This window comes from Herpailurus yagouaroundi, unplaced genomic scaffold (assembly GCF_014898765.1).
Source record: "Herpailurus yagouaroundi ecotype Mexico unplaced genomic scaffold, PumYag 100, whole genome shotgun sequence".
NCBI lineage: Eukaryota > Metazoa > Chordata > Mammalia > Carnivora > Felidae > Herpailurus > Herpailurus yagouaroundi.
In genome coordinates this window covers 16577668-16602023 of record NW_024412391.1, presented here as the reverse complement: position 1 = coordinate 16602023, position 24356 = coordinate 16577668, and the positions used below count along the sequence as shown (strand labels likewise).

The 24356-nt window shown below is 41.9% G+C and overlaps 1 protein-coding gene across 4 annotated transcripts in view; it reads right to left on the bottom strand.

The window, feature by feature from the left end:
• UBE2H (ubiquitin conjugating enzyme E2 H) overlaps nucleotides 1-19085 on the bottom strand; it is a 103215-nt gene extending 84130 nt beyond the window's left edge. The window contains exon 1 of one of the 4 annotated variants that reach the window (XM_040471983.1): nucleotides 18577-19085. In XM_040471983.1, the coding sequence (XP_040327917.1) occupies nucleotides 18577-18629 (53 nt within the window). In that variant the 5' untranslated portion in view covers nucleotides 18630-19085. The remainder of the gene's footprint in view (nucleotides 1-18576) is intronic. The other 3 variants (XM_040471984.1, XM_040471980.1, XM_040471982.1) reach the window with 3 other exon arrangements.
• Between the last annotated feature and the right edge of the window lie 5271 nt (nucleotides 19086-24356).

Sequence of the window (24356 nt, the reverse complement as noted above, 5' to 3'; positions counted from 1 at the left end):
TTTAACGTTTATTTATTTTGGGGACAGAGAGAGACAGAGCATGAACGGGGGAGGGGCAGAGAGAGAGGGAGACACAGAATCGGAAACAGGCTCCAGGCTCCGAGCCATCAGCCCAGAGCCTGACGCGGGGCTCGAACTCACGGACCGCGAGATCGTGACCTGGCTGAAGTCGGACGCTTAACCGACTGCGCCACCCAGGTGCCCCTTAGTGAATCTTTTTTACCCAAGCATGATTTTCTATCATGCACTGGCCATGTGGAAAATAAGTTCACAAACTTATACGGATCTTCCTAATGTTGACACATTTCATTACACAATATCAAAAAATCACATTTGTTAATATCACCACTAATCTCATCAGAAATGTAAGTATTAAACAACTGTCAAGCATGTGGCTGATAACAAGTTACCCAAAATTCTAATTTTTGGTTTAAGGCTTATATTTTATCATTTTATCATATATCATTTTATATACTAGCAGTTTTCCTTGGAGTGATGGGCTCGCTTTTTTTGGAGAAAACGTCTGGATCAAGTATCTACTTTCAAGTACAAATGGCATTCCATAAAAAAACAGCTAGTTCGGTTGCCAACTCAAAATCACTTAAGTTGTTTTTTCTAGAAACCACCACCATACTTTCAATATGCAGGAAAGAGGTTTCTCATTTCATCACACAGAATATTAAAAGACACATAATTGAGGGTCAAAATTTACTAATGATCTTTACTCCTGATCAAGGACATGCTCAAGTGAACCTGCCTTTTTTTAACCACAGGCTTGTGGTGAAAGGCATGTTGATGATGACCACAGTTTGAGTAAGATCTGCATGATTTCTGTACATAGGGTTCTGATTTTCCATACAGGTGACAAAGTTTAGTCTAAAATCAACCCAAGGACTTGGCAAAAACCTGTAGTGGATGTGTGTATTTTTTTTTAAAGTTTATTTTGAGAGAGAGATAGAGCAAGGGAGGGGCAAAGAGAGAGGGAAAGAGAGAATTCCAAGCAGGCTCCACACTGTCAGTGCAGAGCTTGACGTGGGGCTTGATCTCACTAACCTGAGATCATGACTTGAGCCAAAATCAAAAGTCTGACACTTAACGGACTGAGCCACCCAGGCATCCCACCTGTAGTATATTATGTATCAAAATTCACTTAACTGGTGTTTTCTGAGCACCTACTTCATACGCAAAGTTAAACGTATGCCAAAGGGACAAAAGCATGAGAAACTCTCATTGGCTCAGGACCCATCATTCCTCTAGGACCTCAGCATTCCCAGTCAATCTGTGTAGCCCAAGATTTTTTATCCATAAAAAGTGAGCCACAAGGATGCATGAGTGGCTCAGTCGGTTAAGCAGCCAACTTTGGCTCAGGTCACGATCTTGCAGTTCATGAGTTTGAGCCCCACGTTAGGCTCTGGAGCCTGCTGCAGATCCTGTGTCTCCCTCCTTCTCTGCCCCTCCCTGGCTCATGCTGTCTCTCAAAAATAAGCAAACACACACACACATACACAAATTAAAACCAAAAAAAGTGAGCCATAACATCGCAAAGCAAGGATGCTACAAAAATTGACTGAAATATACCAGAAAGAGGGGCGCCTTGTGTGGCTCAGTCAGTTAAGCATCCAACTTCGGCTCAGGTCATGATCTCACAGTTCGTGAGTTCAAGCCCCACATGAAGCTCTACTTTGGACTCTGTGTCTCCCTCTCTCTCTACCCATCCCTGGCTCATGGTCAGTCTGTCTCTCTCTCAAATAAATGAACATTAAAACATGTATACATATATATATATATATATGCATATATACATGAGAAATAGCACATTATAGAACAAGTATCAAGGGTCAAGAAAGATACAGCTGAGGACAGAATGGGCCAGAAGTATAAAATTTAACTAGTCACTACTAAGGGACTTAAAAAAAAAAATACAAAGGTGAATTTGGAAAATAAGGAACCACTAGAATAGTATTATCTCTTCACTAAAAATGGTTCACCAAGGTGAATGGACAAACTGTGATACACCCAGACAATGGAGCATTATTTGGCACTAAAAAGAAATGAGCTATTAGGCCATAAAATGACACAATGGAAACTTAAATCCGTATTACTAAGTGAAAGAAGCCACTCTGAAAAGCCTACCTCCTGTATGATTCTAACTATATGACATTTTAGAAAAGGCAAAATTATGAAAACAATAAAAAGATAACTGGCTGCCAGGTGTTAGGGGAGAGAGGAATGAATAGGTGGAACACAGAATTTTCAGGGCAGTGAAAATACTGTGTAGGATACCATAATGATGGACATAAATCATCACACATATGTCCAAGCACATAGCTATACAACGCTAAGATGAATTCTGATGTAAACTACAGACTTTGGGTGATACTGATGTGTCAGTGCGAATTAATCAATTGAAACAAATGTACCACTCTGGCAGAGGATGTTGACAATGGGGGAGGCTGTTCATGAGTGGGGCCAGAGGGACACAGGAAATCTCTACCGTCTCAATTTTGCTACGAGCCTAAAACTACTCTAAAAAAGTAAGTCTTGATTGCTTCTTGTTTTCTTGTAAAGGCCCACCGGGTACACACACTTAAGAAAGTGAGCAAAGGAAACAAATATAAAAGAACCAGTTCAACATCTGGCACAGAGTCATCAAAGCAGTAAGATGGCCCTAAAGCTCCACACTACTGATTCTTAGCACCTACATGACATCCAAGTGCTAGCATTATTTAAGGCCAAAGGTCTAAAAGCACACCACCGGGGTTACTAAACCAATAAACAGCTGATTATAAACACTTCTGACTTATTTACCACACAAAAGCCCAGGCGTCCCCGTAAGTTGATACATAAATTCTGAACTGTCCTCTACAATCTCAAAGAATGTATAACTGTTTATTACTATGTTTATAACTAGCAAGATATTTTCCATTAATATTCAATTTCTACTTTCTTCCTCGCTATTTTCAAGGAAGCCCCTGAGAGAGATACTTTGGCTTAACTTTTTAGCCCAGAAACCAAATGGGTTTGGCCAAATTTTAGTATCTATTACTTTTCCAGAGGTCACTTACCCAAGAGCCTCAACTATAAATATACTCTGTTCAAGAAAAGAAATGCATTTTATATACTTTTATGACTTTCATCATCTGTCAGTGTTATTGCTAGAGAGAAAGGAGAAAGTGGCAAATACATCAACCAAAATAAAACTATACCAGGGGCACCTGGGTGGCTCACTCGGTTAAGCATCCAACTCTTGATTTCGGCTCAGGTCATGATCTCATGATGTATGAGTTCAGCACCGTGTCGGGCTGGGTGCTGACAGTGCTTGGGATTCTCTCCCTCTCTCTCTGCCCCTCCCCTGCATATTCTCTCTTTCAAAGTAAGTAAACTTGAAAACTTTTTTTAACTACACCAAATACTGTCTAAGTAAAATGAGTTTTCTCATTTAAAGGAGGAAGTTTTGGGGCGCATGGGTGGCTCAGTCGGTTAAGCATGCAACTTTGGCTCAGGCCATGATCTCATGGTTCATGGGTTCGAGCCCCGCATTGGGCTCTGTGCTGACAGCTGAGAGGCTGCAGCCTGCTTCAGATTCTGTGTCTCCTCTCTGTTCCTCCCCTGCTCGTGCGCTGTCTCTCTCTTTCTCAAAAATGAATGAATGAATGAATGAAAGAAAGAAAGAAAGAAAGAAAGAAAGAAAGAAAGAAAGGAGAGGAAGGAAGGAAGGAAGGAATAAAGGAAGAAAGAAAAAGAAGGAGGGAGGGAGGGAAAGAAGCTTCAGGGCACCTGGGTGACTTAGTTGAGCATCTGACTTCAGCTCAGGTCATGATCTCACAGTTCGTGGGTTTGAGCCCCGCATCAGGCTCTGTGCTGACAGTGTAGAGCCTGCTTGGGGTTCTCTGTCTCTGTCTCTCTCTGCCCCTCTCCCACTTATACTCTCTCTCAATATACATAAACTTAAAAAAAAATAACAATAAAAAAATGAAATAAAGGGGTAAGCTTCAATTGTTCAGGAAATTCTGCAATAAAGAAAAAGTGAAATTCTAAACAATCTTCCCATAACTGAATTTCTGGTTAAAACTGACAACTACAATTATATCAAGATTTTCACTGAAACTACAAATAGAACTGCTAAAAAGAAAAAAAAAAAAAAGACATCAAAATGGTGAAAAATTCATTCCTTTTAGAATAAAATGTTTCTACAAGCCAAAATAATGATCTGCTGCTAGAATTAGTGGTTGATAAGAATATATTCTTCTCTCTTTTTTTTTTAAAATTTTTTTTCAATATTCTTCTCTCTTAAAAGTTAATTATATAACTGATTAATAACAAGAAGCTATGCAGAATGTCATGGCATTTTATCAGTACTCCACCCTAAACCCTCTTTCTGGTCTAAAACTCTATTATAGAATTCCTTGACATAGGAAGCTTTTAACTAATACCTTTTCAGTTCACTCTAAGTTTATCTTTATTTTCACATATAAAAGTTATTATAGATCTAAAAAGAGCCAAATGTACAGAGTTAAACTTGCCATGCAAATTGTTAAATAAACAAATCCACCAAATCTGTGTGCTCCCAGACCACATCCTCATATATTTACATCCCATTTCGTTTCCAAAAGCCTGTACCAATTTACACTTCATTCAAAATCAAATGTAACTTCTGAACAAAACCTAACAACTTAGATTAATGCACTAATACATTATAATCAAAAACAATGAGGAGGATGGCGGTGATAGAGGAGGACCTCGTCCCACAAACACAACGAGGTAACTATCAAATCATCCTTAACACCCCAGAAACTAACCCGAAGACTGACGAACAAACTCCACAACTAAAGGGAGAGAAGACACCACACTGAAGAAGGAATTTGAATAAAAAATTAAGTTTTAAAAAGTCAAAAACAGTAACTCCTTCCAGGAGTAGAACCCCCCCTCCCCCTGGCGCTCCTTAAATGTCAGCTACACTTAGTGACTATCTTCCAAGGAATAGAATACTGAAGGAAAAATAGTAGCTTTACAGTGGAACAACCTGGCAAGCACCACTAAGGCCCAGTGGACCAAGCTCAACATCACCTGCGAGGTCATGAGGCATGAGGACAGATGTATGCCCCTCACACCCCCCATGTGTGATGAGAAGGGCACTTCACCTCCGTGGTATTCCTTCCAAAACCCCAGAATGAGCTTGGCCAATTTTAAGTACCTTTACTATCACGAGGTCTAATGATGAGAGGAAAACAAATCAGATAAACTGAAATTAAGGAATACTCCAAAAACCACCTGACCAGTACTCCCAAACTGTCAATATTACGGAAAACAAGAAATAAGTGAGCAACTGTCACAGACTAGAGAATACGAAGGAGACATGACCACTGTATGTAATGTATCCTGGATTGAAACCTGGAACGGAAAAGAACATCGGTGGAAAAACTGGTGAAATCTGAATAAAGCCTGAAGTTTAGTTTATAGTAATACACCAACCAATAATGGTTCCTAGTTTTGACACGTGCCATTGGAACACAAAGCAGCACAGGGGTAACTGGAACTGAGTGAACAGAAACTCTCTGTGGTATGTCTGCAACTCTTCTGTAAATCAAAAATTAAACGTTTATCTAAAAAAATGTAAAAGCTATCAAACATCAAGGCAAAAACAGCAGAAAATGAGAAAGGCTCATTACTTCCCAAGCTTTCTTTCATCTCAAGTTTTAAAAAATTAAGCGTCCAAAGTTTTTACACATGCTTAGCTGTCTGGGGACTCATAATTGGAATTACTGTAATATGGAGCAAAACTGTTCCATTCCAGTCACCCAGAGTTTAAATATCAATAAAAATGTTGGCAACTGGGGTGCTTGGCTGGCTCAGTCAGAAAAGCACGAGACTCTTGATCTTGGGGTCATGAGTTCAAGCCCCATGTTGGATACAGAGATTTTTTTTTTTTTAATGTTTGTTTATTTTTAGGACAGACAGACAGAGCAAGAGTGGGGGAGGGGCAGAGAGTAGGGGAGACACAATCCGAAGCAGGGTCCAGGCTCCCAGCTGTCAGCACAGAGCCCAACGCAGAGCTCGAACCCAGCAACCATGAGATCATGACCTGAGCCAAAGTTGGACATTTAACCGACTGAGCCACCTAGGAGCCCCTAGAGATTACTTTTAAAAAAATGTGAGCAACTAAATTTTCTGTGAAAGATATCTTCAAAATATCTAGAAAGCAATTAAAGAAATAACAATACAATATTTAAATGCTTAAGTACTGAACTGTGTCAGACTCTGATGGGATCCCATCCTGGCTCTGGGCATATCCTTTTACTCAAGCATATTCCCATTCCCCCAATTTACCTTTTAAAAACCAAAATATAGGGGCGCCTGGGAGGCTCAGTTGGTTAAGCGTCATGACCTCGCGGTTGGTGAGTTCAAGCCCTGCATGGGGCTCTGCATGGACAGTATGGAGCCTGCTTGGTTCGCTCTCTCCTCTCTCTGACCCTCCCTCATTCTCATTCTCTCTCTCTCAAAATAAACTTTCAAAAAAAACTTTTAAAAAAATGTAAAAGCCAAAATGTAATTTAGGTAATTAAATACATAAATTTTGAAAGGAACAGCATGCTGTCATTCTATGCTGATCAAAGCTTCTGTAAATCAGGCACTATTACATGGCTTATATTATTTTTTTAAATTATTGACAGGTAACATACAGATACCTCAAAAATATAAAATGTAATGCCATCTAATCTACTATTGTAAAAACACAGAACATGCATATTAAAACTTAGTGTCATTTTTCATTCTTTAGGACTCCTGCATTCCTAAATGGGATTAGCGAGGGCATTAGGCTATACTGTTTTAATTCTATTTTTCACATAACAAATGTGACTACTAAGTAGCAAAACTGAATTAAAAGTCAGGAATGGAAAGTAGACTCCTAATTTCAACTCTGGCTTCTATTTCTGACATCAATAATAAAAACAAAGTTACCAGAGTTTACTCTCTAAATTTGAAGCAATACAGCCAAGAATTAGTATTTCTCAAACTATTACTTAAAGCCACAAAGGATACTGCCTAGAAATAATACAATTATTCATTTCAACTCAAAGAGCCCTTATATTCAGAAAGCAACCATTGCTTTGTAGTACTATTATCTGAATTCCAGGTTTTCTCCAAGTAGAAGAACATGCTAAAATCTATGTAAGTGTCATATCTACCGAAATTTAACTTTAATAAAATGTCATCAGAACGTCATAAGAGCTGACAAAACACTGTAGGAATGACTTTTGAGAAATAAAACAGCCAGAACTGACAGACTAAAATCCTTGTGTTTTATCCAATGCATTCAAATAATAAGCCCAAATTTAAAAACATCCCAATCATACCCTAATTTGTAATTCTAGAAACAAGTGAATTACTAACTCTGCTTTCCCATTAAGCAAATAGAGAGGCATCTGTGTCAATTACGATAATCCAGTTCAAAGGCTTGTGCAGATAGACCCAGTCACCCCCCAAAAATGGACAATAAGCACAAGTAGACAAGGTATGTATTTCATTAGCCATTCTTTGAATCACAAGATGCAAAGGAGCTAGAACTAAGTCCTGAGAATAAGCTCCCACAGGGGTAGGGGACTATTCCCATTTACCTTGCCTGGAGAGCACAGGAGGATGTGGGTGATAAAGACCTCCAGACTTCCTACCTTGAGGACTTACTAAAAGAAAATAGAGTCAGCACTTTCTGAATCTCAGAAACACTGACCAGTTTGTATAAAGCCAGCTTAGAAACACCAAATTCTTCAGAGGCAAGGAGAGACCAGGCCCTTTGGAGTATAAGAGCACAAAATTCAGGTGTTAAGTTCCACTGTGTCTGACTTCACTGAGCAGGGTTAAGGCAAATCTAAGGCATAGCCTATTTTATGTTCAGAGGATACATAGCAAAGTTGTAAACTACTATGTATTTTTAGCATAAGTTCTAGTTTGATAAATAACTCCCAAACTGCACAAAGTGAACTAGGCCAAGTATACTCTAATTTCCAAACTCCTAGAAAAAAAAAGGACCTGGCTTCACTACTACTTTCACTTAAGCTTGAATGTAAGATACTGTAAAGGGTCTGGAAATACCTTCTCTTCAAAGGTTTCTTTGTGTGATTTCCTGCCGGTGTATTTAACTTTATTTGATTTCTAGAAATCAGTTCAAACTATAAGCTAGGAACACCACCAGAAAAAGAAAACACATATAAATTAAAATATATGAAATGAAATTAGTCTTGATGAGCCACTAATAGTCTTCCTGACATATCATAGTTTACAGGTTATAAAACTCTTAGCTAAATCTCAAAGGAAAAGCCACATTAATCACTAAAAGAAAGAACATGGTACCTAACTATTCTAACTAAAGAGCCTACAGAAAGACAGAAGCAAATAAGTGTTCCCAACTACATAAGTGATGCAATACAGGTATACTCAAATATATGTCATTTGATAATCTAAGACCACATTCAAGACCTGCCTTTCTTAACTGCCAGGAGAAATGGGCAGCAATCCAGACAATCAGACTAAAGAACACACTCAAAGGTCTATTTCCTCTCTTTCTTCCACCCATAAAACAAATCTGACTTAAAAGTATTTTGTTTTTGCTTCTAATCTCTAAGGATACAAACAGGGAGGCAAAAAATAGTTGTTTTCCCTTTATTCATTACGAAGATGGTGGCTGTAGTTGGTAAAATGAACAGATTTAATCACGTCAAATTGTCTTGCCAAAATCAGTGATTTGTTATCAAACATGTGTTATGTTCTATACATTTTAATATACTTTGAATATGCGAATGTGAATATAATGTGTAATAAAGCCCCCCAATCTCCAAGATCTACATCATGGGATGATTTCATTGTAGAAGCCTTAGTTTAAATTAGTGATCTGACCAAGTACCAATTCACAGCTGTGGGACCATATATAAAGGCCATATAAAACTGACCATTTGTTAATGAAAAAAAGTAAACCGTTTCTTTACTTTGGAGTGAAACAAAAAGGGTTATGTAGTTTCAGGCTTTGTTGCCAGGGAGACTTACTAACTTATATACAGGTTTAGATAAATAGCAAAAGGGTACTAAACATTCAGTAGTCTGTAAGACCATAAAACAATATAACCACCTACATTACACCCAGTGATCTCTTAACGAACACAATCTACCTGAATCATCTTTCCACCGGTAACCACAATGGAAAATGTTTCCCCAAATACGTGTTATTTTTTAAAATTAATCAACCTTCCTGAAACCATGTAATATAACATCAACCGACTTAAAAGCAATATCCGGATAACCAGTTACACTGGCACCATTTGGACAAAACAACTAAATTTATTTTCACTAAGCAGAGTAGTAACCCAATTGCTTCTGAGGTAACACGAACCAGGCACACTCTGTATCTTATTTTCTATTTTTATTACCTCAACTAAGATTTTACAATCCAAGAAACCTTGAAAAGTGTACGTGATAAAAACACGATACATGGGAAAAGAAACGTTTTGCCCAAAGCTAAAGAGAAAATGCATAGCTTACAACATTAATAACAATTTCCCATGTAGAGAATATCTCTTACTTTTTATCCATAATGCCTCGCTAAAAGTGGTTTACAAGTTAGAAACCAAGCAGTTGAATGAAAGACGTAAGATTCCATTCCCAGTCAATTAAACAATATTCTAAATCCCTAACTATGGTTCCTCCAAGTGCTACAGCCCAGGTACCTGCTGTGGGCCCGGGGACGGACTCACCAGCCATGTCTGTCTTCCAGGGGATGACAAAGTCCAGCCAAGCCTCTCCCCTTCATACGGGTTTCCTACTCCTCCCTGACTTCTCCGCAGGACCAGGTCAAAAGATCAGCAGCACCTGTTTAAACCTCCTACCTCAAGCCCTGGATGCCTAAAAAGCGGAGGAAAGCAAAAGGGATCCTTCATCCGCATATAGCTGCCCTGTGGGGCTTTCCACCACCTGGCTCCAGAGGTGCCAGCCACGGCAGCCAGCGCGAGCACCAGCCTGCAAACAACCAGACACCCTGCGCAAGCATCTGGTGAGGTGCAGAGAAGAAGCTACAAGAGTACTTGCCCAGAAAGCGTAACATTCTCCTAAAACGGGATACCCCACCCCACCGGAGAATCACTAACGTAACAACAGTCTCTCAAAAGTACACGCTGACTTTTCTGTGTTTTCAAAAGGTTTCCACAGTGCACTTCAATTACATTTTGGCAATCCGAAAATAATTCTCTAACATACATACATGCTCAGAGCACCATCCTGGCGTCTGACAACTGAACTAAAGGTCTACGCGCTGAATAAATCGTCATTGACTCCCACCTGAAAGAAGTATAAACCAGGAGGTGGTCTTTTTTCTTGTTAGGCAAGTTAAAGTTCAAAGTGCGAGGAATATGTTAATTGTGTAAGCAACACGCATAAACACCTATAAATTCAAATGCTTGTGATTTATCAGAAAGAGTGTGATGACAACCATTACAAACCAACGTCAAATTTTCTCATAGCAATGTCCATCGACCTATCAAATAACTTATACTGAACATCAAAAACTTAAAACACAAAAACCTATTTTGTTAAAAAAACTAACTTAAAAAAAATTCCAGGAAAACATATTAAGTAAGGGATACCCTAACTCTTAGAATCTGTTTTCAGTTCTGCCACGGAGTTGCCAATGGTTTCTGAATTTAGTCCATATGAAAACTGAAGATACTATTCAGACCTCAACAGAGTCCTACATAAATATTTGTAAGCTGCTATAAATGTAATTGGAAGTGCTAAGCAAAACTAGTGTATAAAAAAAATCTTATCAATACTTTACAAAAAGAAAAGGGTACCATCAACAAAAAGTGTGCTTATCTTTTCAGAAAAGCAAAGAGTCTTACTAGCAAATGCAAAAATAAGTTATTTGTGACCGTAATTCCTGAAGTACCATGTCAAAGGGCCACAAAATTTTCACAATGAAAATTTAATTCACTAATTTTGAATGGAGGAGAGGGAAAAACAGTTACTAAACTAGCCTTGACAGAGTTAGGTTAAGAAATCAGTGCTTTCCAATGGAATACTACATGGCAATGAGAAAGAATGAAATATGGCCTTTTGTAGCAACGCGGATGGAACTGGAGAGTGTGATGCTAAGTGAAATAAGCCATACAGAGAAAGACAGATACCATATGGTTTCACTCTTATGTGGATCCTAAGAAACTTAACAGAAACCCATGGGGGAAGGAAAGGAAAAAAAAAAAAGAGGTTAGAGTGGGAGAGAGTCAAAACATAAGAGACTGTTAAAAACTGAGAACAAACTGAGGGTTGATGGGGGGTGGGAAGGAGGGGAGGGTGGGTGATGGGTATTGAGGAGGGCATGTTTTGGGATGAGCACTGGGTGTTGTATGGAAACCAATTTGACAATAAATTTCATATAAAAAAAAAAGAAATCAGTGCTTTCAAAGCATGCTATTTAATGGGATTCCTTTAAAATACAGGTCTCAAAAAAATAAGTAAATAAAAAATAAATAAATAAATAAAAATAAAATACATGTTTCATGTCACAATCTTAATGTATGTGAAATACAATCAGTCAAAATTAAATGCAGGCTATCTGTTAAAAAGTTAAGCACCTATACCTACCCCATGATTCAGCTATTCCATTCCTATATGTTTACCCAAAAGAAAGGAAAACATCCATAGCAGCTTTGTTTGTAATAGCTCCAAACTGGAAATAACCCAAACGCCCATAAAGAGGAAAATGTGTAAGTAAACAAATTGTGGTATAGCTTTACAATGACATACTACTCAGCAATAAAAAGAACATGGTAAATCTTAAAATATGATGAAAGAATTCATATAGAAGTACATACTCTAGGGGCGCTTAAGTGGCTCAGTTGGTTAAGAATCCAACTCTTGATTTCAGCTCAGGTCATGACCTCACTATTCAGGAGATCAAACCCTGCATCAGGCTCTGTGCTAAGAGCACTGAACTTGGTTGGGATTCTCTCTCTCCCTCTTTATCTGCCCCTCCCCTGCTTTTTCTCTCACACAAAATAAATAAACAAACTTAAAAAAAATAAATAAAGAGGGTTTCTTATGGGAACACATAATTGGGTCACTTAAAAAAGAACTTACTCTATAATTACCTTTATATAACATTCTAGAAAATGCAAAATAATCTATAGTGACAGAAACCAAATCAATGGTTGACTGTGATGATAGGCTTCATGGGTGATATTTCTGTCAAAACTTATCTCATTGATCATTTTTAAATATATACAGTTAATTTATATTATACCTCAATGAAAAGCAGAAGGAAACAAATTCAAGATATCCCAACTAATTCTGTAGCTCTTGCCAGTCAGATCTAATCATGAATGTATATATTTAATATACCAACTCACAGTAGGCACTTTGGCAAGTACAAAAGTGTCCCTAATTTAAGGATCGCCATTAACACTCACTCACACAGACACACCCACCCACCCACCCCCACACACACCATATAAAACAAAGAGATCAGAATTCATTTGTCATCACTAGGACAGGTTGATTGCTTCACTGCTGAAATCACACCAACTAAAACACAACAGAACAAAATGAGAGCAGAGTGAGTGTGGGGCCCCAAGATCTTTAATTAAATATTTTAATTCAAATGGTTACCTTCTTTGATCTAGAAGAAAACAGAAATAATCCACAAGTACAAGAAAAGCCTATGTACAAGATGTTAATTTCAATCTTATCACAGACAAAATGCCAAAGAATTAAATCAGTGGCATGGGCACGGAATGGCATATTACATGATCTATTCATTATGTTTGATATTTTTAATTGGGGGGAAGGGAGAAGCTGCAAAAACTATTAAGCAAAAACAGAGCACATACATACAAGATGATCAACAGGTTGAAAATAATATATGGGGGAGAGGGGGAGACTGATAAGAAAAAACACCATCATGTTAATATTTGAGGACAATGGTTCTTAAGCTGTGGTCCCTATTGTGGACCAACAGCATCAAGATCATCTGGGAACCTGTTAGAAATGCAAGTTCTAGAACCACTGAATCAGACAACTCCAGGGCTAGTACCCCAGCACCTATTTCAACAAACCCTCCAGGTAATTAAGATCAGACTAAAGTTTGAGAACCACTGTATAAAGGATAGGATTATGAGTGACTGTTTTCTTCCCCCTTTTGTAACCTATGCTTTCCTCAATTGTCTTACTACTTGCATGATCCAGTTAAGTTTTTGCATTAAAGTAGTTTACTAAAACGTACTCTGTGGGTCTATAGTTAAGAAGCTATTATACCATAAGCACTTTTGCAGGTCTGAATTGCAAGCCTAAAAAAATCCAATGATTCTTGGGGCACCTGGCTGGCTCAGTCAGTGGAGCATACAACTCCTGATCTTGGGGGTTGTGAGTTTGAGTCCCATGCTGGGTGTCGAGATTACTTTAAAATAAAATCTTTAAAAAAAATCCAATGATTCTTAGAACCATCAAATCTGTTAAGAGTGAAGAAGATACTAAATATTACATATGTCTGTATATATACGTATACACGTGCATACACACACACACACACACACAATACAGGTCAAGGTACTAGGGAAATTGCACAACACTAGGAAAACAACAAATCCAGGTGTTTCTAACACATGCATACAAACAGGGTTAAGGGACTTTTATGGGTCACATCTGCAAAAGATTTTTCTCCCCTAAAAGCTGAATTTTCAGGCTTGTGTGTAATTTACTAGAACTGCACTGCAGGACTCTGATGTTCTGAAGCTGTGAATGCTTACTCATGTAGGTTCCTGCTTAACAAAAATAAGTACCAGTATGTTATATTTGTCACCAAAATCTAGGCAGAGAAGACAAATTCAGAACACTGGGAGTTGCCAAACCTTTAATTTCTAGCTTGAAGACCATAAAGCTGTTCCACCTTCCACCTCAACATCTCACAAAAACAGAGTCCACAGGAAATAAAAGCAAAACACAGGTTCTCTCAACTGACACTGGAGCTAGTTAAAAGATTACAGAATCGTCTATACTCTGAGCACAAATTAAAGAGTAACAAAGACTACTAATTTAGGGATAGAATAATTACTGATTGACAACAAAATACCAAAGCTGATGTCAAAGGGTTAAGCATTTGAATGTTTTTGTTTCCATTTTCTTTTAACATCTACCTTTTAAATAATGGGAATATAGCACCCCATACATCCCATTGCATAAAATTCACTTTTTAATCTTTCTTCTCCTTGAAGTCAATTCTGAAAGTAAATACAAGTTATTCAAAAAGCTGATACATACAATGCTGACCCACTATAAACAGCTCTACTTTGGTTTTTTTTTTTTTTTAATTGTTTAACTGGTTACATAAGCATCATGACCACCCACACTGAATTTTTCACTACTAACCCCCTAGCACCTAGCACCAAACCTGGCATGAAGTGGGTGCTCAAACATTTTAGGGGGATGAACTTGTTACTGAAAGCTTCTGAAACCCTAAAGCAGACACCCTGGATTCTGTAAGGTTTCACTAAATGCTGCTAATGAATTTAGTAAGAGTCACTGCCCCTTTCTATCACTCTTCAAGCTTTTGTAGGGAAAACTTACATTTGTACCATACTTTTGAATCCCTGCATGAGTCATTTAAGTACATTTAAAGTGGCGGCATATCCTATTTTAAGTTACCACAACTCCCTCTGAAAAAGGAAATCTTTGAAAACTTAGTATTATAAAGTAAATTCCAAAATCTCACACCAATAACAAATACAGTGCATGCCAAGTCCCCATTATTATCAGATTCACTTTTCTGATTTAACCCTGAACGCTTATTTCTTGTACTCTGAGAGGTCAGGTTTTCCTCTTTTTCACCCCTTGAAAATACACTTAATCCTGTAACACCACTCACAAGGCGTCCCCAGCCCCTACTTCTTTTGTATATAAACACTCCGGTCACACACTCCATCAGCTGTTTGGTAGCTCCACCCCTCCTCCTTTTCCGGGTAGTAACAGAGCAGCCAATGAGCTGTGAGGAGCTGTGCCTGAGGCCTTTTCCCTGCATACGCTTTTCCAAAACAAGCAGCTCCAGCCTTCAGCAGGGGCCACTGGTTCACAGATAAAAGGATCACCAGGCTGTGCAACAGGGTGAGACGAGTAACCCCCACCAACAAGGAAACCCGTGTAATCTGAGCTGTTTGTTCCTCCACCAGGGAGAACTTAAACCGATATTCCTTTAGGGCAAATCACGCTTTAAGGTCACCAGAGTCCCAGTTCTCAGACAATCTAAATAATCAGCCTGGGTTTGGGTTTGAGATGGAAACCTTAACGCTTGCCAGGCTGGGAACAGCACGGTATCACCAATCTACCTGACTTTGCAAACAAATGGCCACACTATTCACGACCATACCACAGGATCTGGGCTGACTGTAAGTTTTTTGACTGGGACAAATTCCTACAGGACCCAGAAGTCAGTACATCAGTTTCTAGGCTCCTGGAGAGGTTTGCACAACCCTCAGCAAAGGATCAGAACAGAAACAATGAATGAGTCAGAGTTTCAGAACATAATCGCCCAGCAGATTATTAAGTGCATCGGTGCAAAACACTCACTCCCTGCATAACTTGAGAGTCAGCTCTCCTCCTACCAACCCGTCACAAAAGAAATTGCACTGACTCCAAACAACAACCAGAGACAGTGTCTCGGAAAGAACCCAGCTAGGTGGTGGAAAGCAGTGGCCAATTAGTTACACATCCCCTTCTCTCCCTACCCCCACACCACTACTTTCCTACTATTATAGGTTCCCTGCCAAGCTGTAAATCGTGGTGGCATAATTACACTCAGGAGACATCCAAAAATGGGCTGAAACAGGAGATTGCAATGAAACCAGCTATTGGCCTCCATACCAAAGAAATCATCAAGGGGCACTGAGGGGCAAAAAGCAAGTACATTCCTTCAGACCTTCTCTACTTCCTCTCCACCATCTTTCATTTTCAACCCCGGCCCTTTCACACAACTGTACTAATTTTAATAGTGGATTGGGAAATTTTTCCTTACATTTTTGCTAAATATACCTTGCTCAAAAATTATGGGCTCCATTTGGGCCTACTAATGTGAATTCAACAGAGAAAAGAGGCCACAACATCTCTCACCCCCACCACACACATGCACACACAAAAGGAAATACAAAAATTTCAACTTCCAAACTACGTTAGACCAGAAAATAACAAACATGAAACAAAGATAACCTCTGGCTTTTTTAAGTCCCGAGACTGTTGTCCTCCTATCTCAGAGATCTATGATTTTAAAGCGCCTCTGCTTTCTTTTGTCAGAAAGGAGGAAGGTGGGGAAAGAACAGAAGGCCAATGCATCTTTGCCTTTCTTCATCTTCTACTAAAAATAAGCTATGAAATAAGCCACTTAGGGGAAGAAAAAAGAGAAAGACACCCTGCTGTTCTTTGTCTGTTTTCCTTCCCTCTCCACCCCCCACACCCCGACTCCTAAATGCGGTAATCATTCTAGATGCCACAACTACTAAATGAACAAAAGGCACTGTATGGAAAAGGCATCAGGTCAAGTTAGGCCTCACCCTTTATCCTCAATCTTCTAAAAATGTATAGATATAATTTGAGACACTGACATTGATCAAAAACAGCTGGAATTCTCTCTCCACCTCCATCCCAATTAAACATTAGGTAGAAATTTGCATTAGGTGTGACAGTAACTCTCAATTCAGGATAAAAATAACTCAGATGCTGCCACCATGTCATTTCCTAGTTTCTAAACAAAAATAAAACCCGAAACTGCTTTGTGTAAAATGAACGCACAGCCATAGTTACAAGTTTTCCTGCAACATTATGAAAAGCCAACATTACTGGTATTATTCACACATTTACAAAACTTAATCACAGCCACAAACAGCTCAGGAAGAGTCAATTTCACTTGTGCCTAGACATGTATTTGGAACATATATTTTACTATTTGCCCCTCTCTGTAATCCCCCTTCCCACCACCCCAAAATTCTGAACTTCAAATACTAAAACTTAGTAGTTTTATCTACTGTTCTTAATTTCTGGCTAAGTTTTCCCGAGTGAGGAGAAAACACCCTATTCTTGAAAAGGTTATGAAAAAAAAAAAATCTCTTGCCCAGGCAACTTCTCTCCCATCCCCCACTTCTAAACCAAATACAAAAACTACTTCTTAAAAGACTTCTGAGAATTCCATAACTCAGTATTTGACAATAATCATCAATCTCTAAAAAGAGGAAAAATGTTCGATCAAAAACAGTAACAAATAAAAGGAAGAAAGAAGGAATTCACCTGAAGAATCTAGCCAAACAACTTGAGTTATATAAACAAAACCCTGCAACAGGGGGAAATGGTGGGGGGATGGGGGTGAGGGAGAAAGAGAAGCAGGAGACAGGACTTTTTAACTGCGTTTCACACACCACCACTCCCCATCCCCGGTTCCCCTTCTCCCCAGGGATTAGGTGCTCAGAACACTGGGCTCCTTTCCTCTCTCTCCCCCCCAACCCTCTAAATTACCCCTCAAAAATTGTCTCCATTTGTCACAGGAACCTTCGCGAATTTCTCTAGCTGGTCACGAAATAATCAGTCTGGACTCCAACCAAAACCTCTGCCTGAAGGGCCCTTATCAGTTATAGCTTTCCCACTGCTCCCTCCAGAGTACATAAAGTTGGGGGGTGGGGTGGAATAAAAGGTGTCACTTGGTAAAATCAGGGCAGTCATTCCCCCAAGAACCTTACCCTCATAGACAGAGTTTGCTTAAGTGGCTACTACAGGGGCTATTTTGTCAAGGAGATCCTCTTTCTCTCCCTCCTCCAGCTGTCATATCCACAATATGGAGGGTGGCTTATGGAGGGCCTGGGGGTCCTCACTGCATACAACTATGGGTGGGACAGGCTTTGTCAGTGAAAAGAAAAACCGTGGGGTTCTTCTAGGGACCCGAGAGCTTAACAGGGGTCTCTGATTTAAAACACTCAGAGCTCTTTATTACAAGAGGGGGCACTGAGCAGACTACTCTTCCTAATATAGAAAGGAATTAGGGATAAAGGAGGTCACTTGAGTTACCCCAGTTCAAGAAGCACAGTGAGTGGAGGGAATGGAGGCATCTCAAGAAAGGAAGAAAGGCTTCACTCTCGGGAATTTCTATCACGAGTCCCTAAATCCAGAGCGAGCAAACAGGAGAGACCCTGAGGTGGACATGGTGATAAAGAGAGGTAGCTGGTCCTGCAAAAAAAACAAAAAAAAAAAACAAAACAAAAAAAACCAACACGTCGTCTTGGGAATCCAAACGTCGTGGAGGAGAGTCACGGGCAAAGGGGGTGCAGAACAGCGAGAAACAACGCACGTTTCGGGGTGCTGCAGATAAAGGGGGAGCTGGAAAGGCTCTCGGCTCCTGGGAGGTGCCAAGGAGCCGCCGTAGGCACTGGGGGGAGGGAGGAGAGGAAGGGAGCCTCGAACAGTGGCCTGGAGTGCCCCAGGGCCCCTGCTTGGGTTTCAGGGGTGCCCTGGGCTTCCTCACACAGCCCCCCCCCCCGACAGCCCGAATCCCCCCTCCACGAAGGATACAGCTTGACCACGTCCGTGTCCATCCGCCTCTTGCCCGGACTGGGGGATGACATGGTGTCGCCGCTGCCTCCCCGTCGCCTGCGCCGCCTCTCCTTTCCTCGGCCCGTCTATCACGGGCCCCGGGCCCCGGCTCTGAGGAGCCTGCGGCCGCGCCGGCTCCTCGGTGGAGGTGGCAACACCCCCGCGATCCTGTCCGGTCCCGTCAGCCGCCGCCGCCGCCCCCCGCACGGGGGAACACCGGGCACTGTCCGGCCGAGTGGGGGTGGGGACCCCGCGGCGCCCGGCTCGGGCTGCCCCTCTCCGGCTGTGGGTTCCGCCGCGGCCCGGCCCCGGCGCTACTCTGCGCCGCGCGTCGCTCCCTCCTGCCTGCTCTAGTTCGCTCTCCTGCTCGCCCGCTCACCCTCTCGCCGGCTCCCTAGCAGGCTCCAACACAAGCGGACGACTCCTGCTCAGTCGGCCTCTCTACCCCAGCCTCGCTCTGGGCGCCGTGACGTCACCTCTGTGACGTCATCTGCGGGGCGGGTCCGGCTGGCGAAAGGGGTGGGGCGCCGCCGCCGCGGCGTGGACTTTCCCGGGGGGTTCTGGGAGATGTAGTTCCTCTTTCTCCTGCCCTCACAGCCCTGTGCCCCCTCCCCCAAGTCCCCCGCACGCTTAATCGCTCAACTGCCAGTGACGTTATCATCATCACAAACGATAATAGTAAATAATGGCAATATTATTACATTTGTGTGTTTTAGTGTAATAAACTTCCTTCTCACATACACTGTTAAAAGGCTGTTTATTTGATTTGAGGTGGCAATTCCTTGGATAGGCACCAAAATCGGAAATTCCCACACCAGCAGGTTCTCTGCCCTCTGCTCCCTTCTTGGATGGAGAGAATCTGTCTGCAGCGATTGTAGACGACAGCAAGGTTTCCTCAGAGCTTGCAAACCAGGGTTCGTTACCTTCCACATGGAAAGGGCCACTACTTCAAGGATTAGAATGGAGGCAGCGAGCTGGCAAGACCAGAAATAATTTGGTATGAGCATCCTTACCCCCACGGAGTATGAGGTAATTTCACAGAGGGAAAGACTGATAGAAGCTGAAACACCCCCAATGTGCTGTAGTTCAAAGGACAGCAATTGTTCTGCCCTCCGAACTGCTATACTAACCCTGTATACTCTGTGATTCGTCCAATAAATATTTATGGAGCACCTACTATGGTGTGAATCACCCTGCCGGACATGAGGGTATCACGGTGAACTAAGAAAGACGTTAAATTTACGCAGCCCTCCCGATATGGTCGGCGGGTGTAGTATGTCAGCATCACCCGGGAACTTGTTAGAAATTCAGGCTAAAAGCTTCACCTCAGACCTACTGCATTAGAATTTGCAGCTTAACAAGGTCCCCAGGTGATTCCTGTGTGCGGGGAAGTTTGAGAGTCACTGCTCTACGAAGCACCCTACAAAGAAGCCGTATGGAACCCAGGAGCCAGGCAAAGGGAGCAGGAGTGATCTAGGCATCTCCTATGTTTATATCACATTTTTGCTGCCATCTACTGTATTTTCAAAAATTTGTATCTATTCCCTTGTTCCTATGAATACGCTTGTACTGTGTCAGACCCCGTGCTGTGAGTTGGGTCTCCTTACATTAACCTCACACACACACACACACACACACACACACACACACACACACGCGCACACACACACACACACACCTGGGGCAGCAGCAATCAGCTAAAATTGAACATTCTTTACTCCCATCATTCCATTCCTCCAAAGGACTAGTTGTTTGTGTGCATGTGCTAAATGTACATAACATAAAATTCGCCATTTGAACTACTTTGAAGCGCACAATTCAGTGTATTAAATACATTCACAATGTTGAGCAACCATCACTACTCTCCCTTTCCAGAACTTTTTCATCATCTCAAGCAGAAACTCCATACCCATTTAACAACAAATCCTCATTCATTCTCCACTCCCCCCCCCCCCCCCAGCCCCTGCTAAGCTCTACTCCACTTTCTGAAAAAGTCAGGCTATTTTAACTGCTTCCGAAAGGGATTAACTGCTTCTGTCAGAGGGAGGACCTGTCTGAAGGAGATTTCTAACCCCCTTCAGGTGACCACTTTGGTTTCGTTGTCATTGTTCTTTTTTAAATGTTTATTTTGTATTTATTTTTGAGAGAGGGAGAGACTGTGTGCACGCCGTGGGGAGGAGGGGCAAGGGGGGGGGGATGGAGGATCCTAAGCGAGCTCTGTGCTGCCTGAGCCACCCAGGAGCCCCATGTGACCACTTTGTTAAAGGGAGGGAAGGATGGGGCAGAAATTATTCCTGACTGTCTCCTCCAGGCTCTCCAGGCTCCTGCGGCTACCACTTCCTCTCCCAGCACTGCTCCTCACTCTCCTTCACCTGAGTAACCCCCTACTCACGTGCTAAGGCAGCTGTTCTCAACCTTTGGTGCACTTCAGAATCACCTGGGGAGCTCGTTAAGCTCACAAATGTCCAGGCCCCACCACCAGGGACTCTGATTTAGAAGGTCTAGGGTGAGGCTTGGATGTCCATATCTTTAACAAGCTCCCCAGATGATTCTGATGCAGGCCAAAGTTTAAGAACCGCTGCTTGAAAATTCCAACAGGCACCAACACTTTCAAAACACCTGCCCAGACCCCTCTAGGTGGGTCCTGTACTTTCATAATATCCTATGCAAATAAGGATGTTTCCTCCCCATGGGAGAGCAAGGCTCCGAGCCAGGCTCAGAGGACCCGAAGTGTTTCCAGAACAGAAAGAACAGGTCAAGGATGGGACTCTTGAGAAAGAAGGGCACGGGGTGGATCTAGAAATCATCCCTGGTGGGCTTTAATTTTTACAGATGCCATACACTGCTGTGATCTAAGCAGGAAACAAAAATCATCAGAGACGTGTTTAGAGAAATTTGTTCTGGACAACACTGGAGAAGGTGGGGCTGCTCTACCTAGAAATGCAATGGAAATTTAGCCCTCTGAGCACTCCCTGAAAAGCAATCACTTGGAGGAGAATTATTGTCTAGCAAGTGTCTTAGCTCTGGGTTACTCAGGACAGACCTGCCCATCCCTAGCCCTTAATTATGACTCAGTTAATTGCAGATATCCTCCCAGATCCTCAGTGTTCTCATCTGTAAAATGTGGCTCATAATACCCTACCCACTTGAGTAGGTTGATGGAGTAAATGGAGAAGATGAATGTGAAAGCCCCTTGTAAACTATAAATTGCTTTTCATAGAGGTAATGTGAAGTGTTGATTATAAGATGTAATATATTATTTGTGGTGCTATTATTATATTATTAATTTCAACCCCCCTCCATTTGCCCCACTCCTTATGCACTGTATATCATTTAAGGAGAAAGGCATTCACTTTTTTTTTTCTTTTGGGGTCTGTTCGTTTGTTTTTTCTTGAAGATGTCATAGTGCCAATTCCTTCACCTTTGTGGTGAAGGTATGGTCACAATTTTAGGACACACCTTTTCTCTCTGGGCGTTTTGCCATTTGCTCCTTCACAAATCCATTTCCTCCATTCTGACTTCCTCCCCTCTCCCCCGCTGCAACCCTCCCGTCATCTTTCCAGAGCTTCAAAAGACTCTGGAATCTGCCCTTGACCAGGTGGGTTCGAAAGGTAGCTCCTGAGTCGTGCCAAATGACAGCCTTTGTTTGACTTATTTTTGGCTTACAAAACCTGGAGCTCCTCTCGAGCAAAGTGTTTGTGCTCGCCTTTTTACCCAATGTTTTAGCCATTCAGAATGTCAATAATTTACTCTAAGACAACGCTGGGGCCCGGGAGTATCTGTTTATGTATGTGCACACACATGGCAGTGTGCTGGAATGAACCGTGTTTTTCCTTATCAGGTATAACCAGGGTGCCACGAGGGAACAGCTGTCCAGCCTGCCTGACTCACCAGTGTTGCAATCTGGGAAGTGTTTTGGGGGCCTGTTTATCTCTCCCCAGGGCAGGACCAAGCTTGACCAATGGAGCCTTCGATCTCAGGAGCAGCTTCTCGAAGGCAAGCAAACAAGTTTGGAGAGAATATGCTGCTTTGAGCCAGACACTAAGAGGGAGCAAGAGGAAAGCTATCATTTGATGGACTGAGTAGAAGACCACAGCCCCAAAGCTGCTCTATCTCCAAAGGTACCTGTTAACACAAGAGCTCTAAAACCAAAGTAAGTTCATCACTGTCCCCACGACATGTGAAAATCCCTCCAATAAGGCCTACTGATTCCAGTTGACCATTTCTGTTGGGAAATAGGTTTGTTTGGAGCTGGCACTCTTAGCATCTGAGATCACAGGTCCGGAACCCTCTAGAAGGCAATAATATCAACAGTTTCCTTGCTGCTGTGGAAATGAAAGCTTAAAAATCATTTCAAGGGGCGCCTGGCTGGCTCGGTCGCTTGATCTCAGGGTCGTGAGTGTGAGCCCCATGCTGGGTGTAGAAATTACTTAAAAATAAAGAAAGAAACTTAATCATTTCAAGCCATCTCCATGTAACCCTGTTACAATTTGTCCCCACAGAAGCAGTCAGGGGTTGCTCAGGAACATGCAGGCCAGACGGCAGCGAGGACAGAAAGATTTCATCTGCGCTATCATTGCCACGGGTTGTTTTGTTCACTACCTGTGGCAACAGGCTCCTTGGACGAACACCAATCCCCCCAAAGCAGCATGATTCAGAGTGAGCATGGAACTTCGAGACAGATAACCCCTTCCAGTCCCAGGCGCACACACACACCCTAATGCCGAGGCTCAAGGAGGGAGCAAGATTGAAAATTATTTACACTTGGGGCGCCTGGGTGGCGCAGTCGGTTAAGCGTCCGACTTCAGCCAGGTCACGATCTCGCGGTCCATGAGTTCGAGCCCCGTGTCGGGCTCGGGGCTGATGGCTCAGAGCCTGGAGCCTGCTTCCGATTCTGTGCCTCCTTTTCTCTCTGCCCCTCCCCCGTTCATTCTCTGTCTCTCTCTGTCTCAAAAATAAATAAAAATGTTAAAAAAAAAAAAAAAAAGAAGGTTCGACAGAGTAGGTGACATTTCTGCAGAGACCTAAACGAGATGAAGGAACAAGTAATCTGTTTATCTAAGTGAAGAATGTTTAAAACAATTTTTTTAATGTTTATTTTTAATTTTTTTTTAACGTTTATTCATTTTTGAGAGACAGAGAAAGACAGAGCATGAGTGGGGAAGGGGCAGAGAGAGAGCGAGACACAGAATAGGAAGCAGGCTCTGGGCTCAGAGCTGTCAGCATAGAGCCCGACGCAGGGCTCGAACCCACAAACCGTGAGATCATGACCTGAGCCGAGGTGGGGCGCTTAGCCGACTGAGCCACCCAGGCACCCCAAAGTGAAGAATGTTTTAGATGGAAAGAGTGGCAAATAGAAAGGCCCTGGGGCAGGAGCATGCCTGGTGTATTTGAGGAAGAGCAAGAAGGCTAGCTAGACAGAGGTGAGGGGAAAGGGTAGGGGCAGCTCCTGTAAGGCCTTGGAAGCCTTTGGCTTTGGCTTTGACATAGGGTGAAATGGGAAGTCTTTGAACAGTGAGGAGACAAGAGCCCATTTATGGTTTAAAAGGATCACTGGCTTCTGTATGAATGAATTCGGGAGTCGAAGAGAGGAGATCCGTTGGAAAACAATTGTAGTAAGGATGATGGTTTGGTAGAGATGGTGGGAGAAAGATTCTGGATGTATTTCCTAGCACATCCAACAGGATTTCCTGATAGATTGAATGTGGGGTGTTAGAGAAAGAGAGGGGTCAAGAATGGTAGTCCCAACTCTTTGGCCT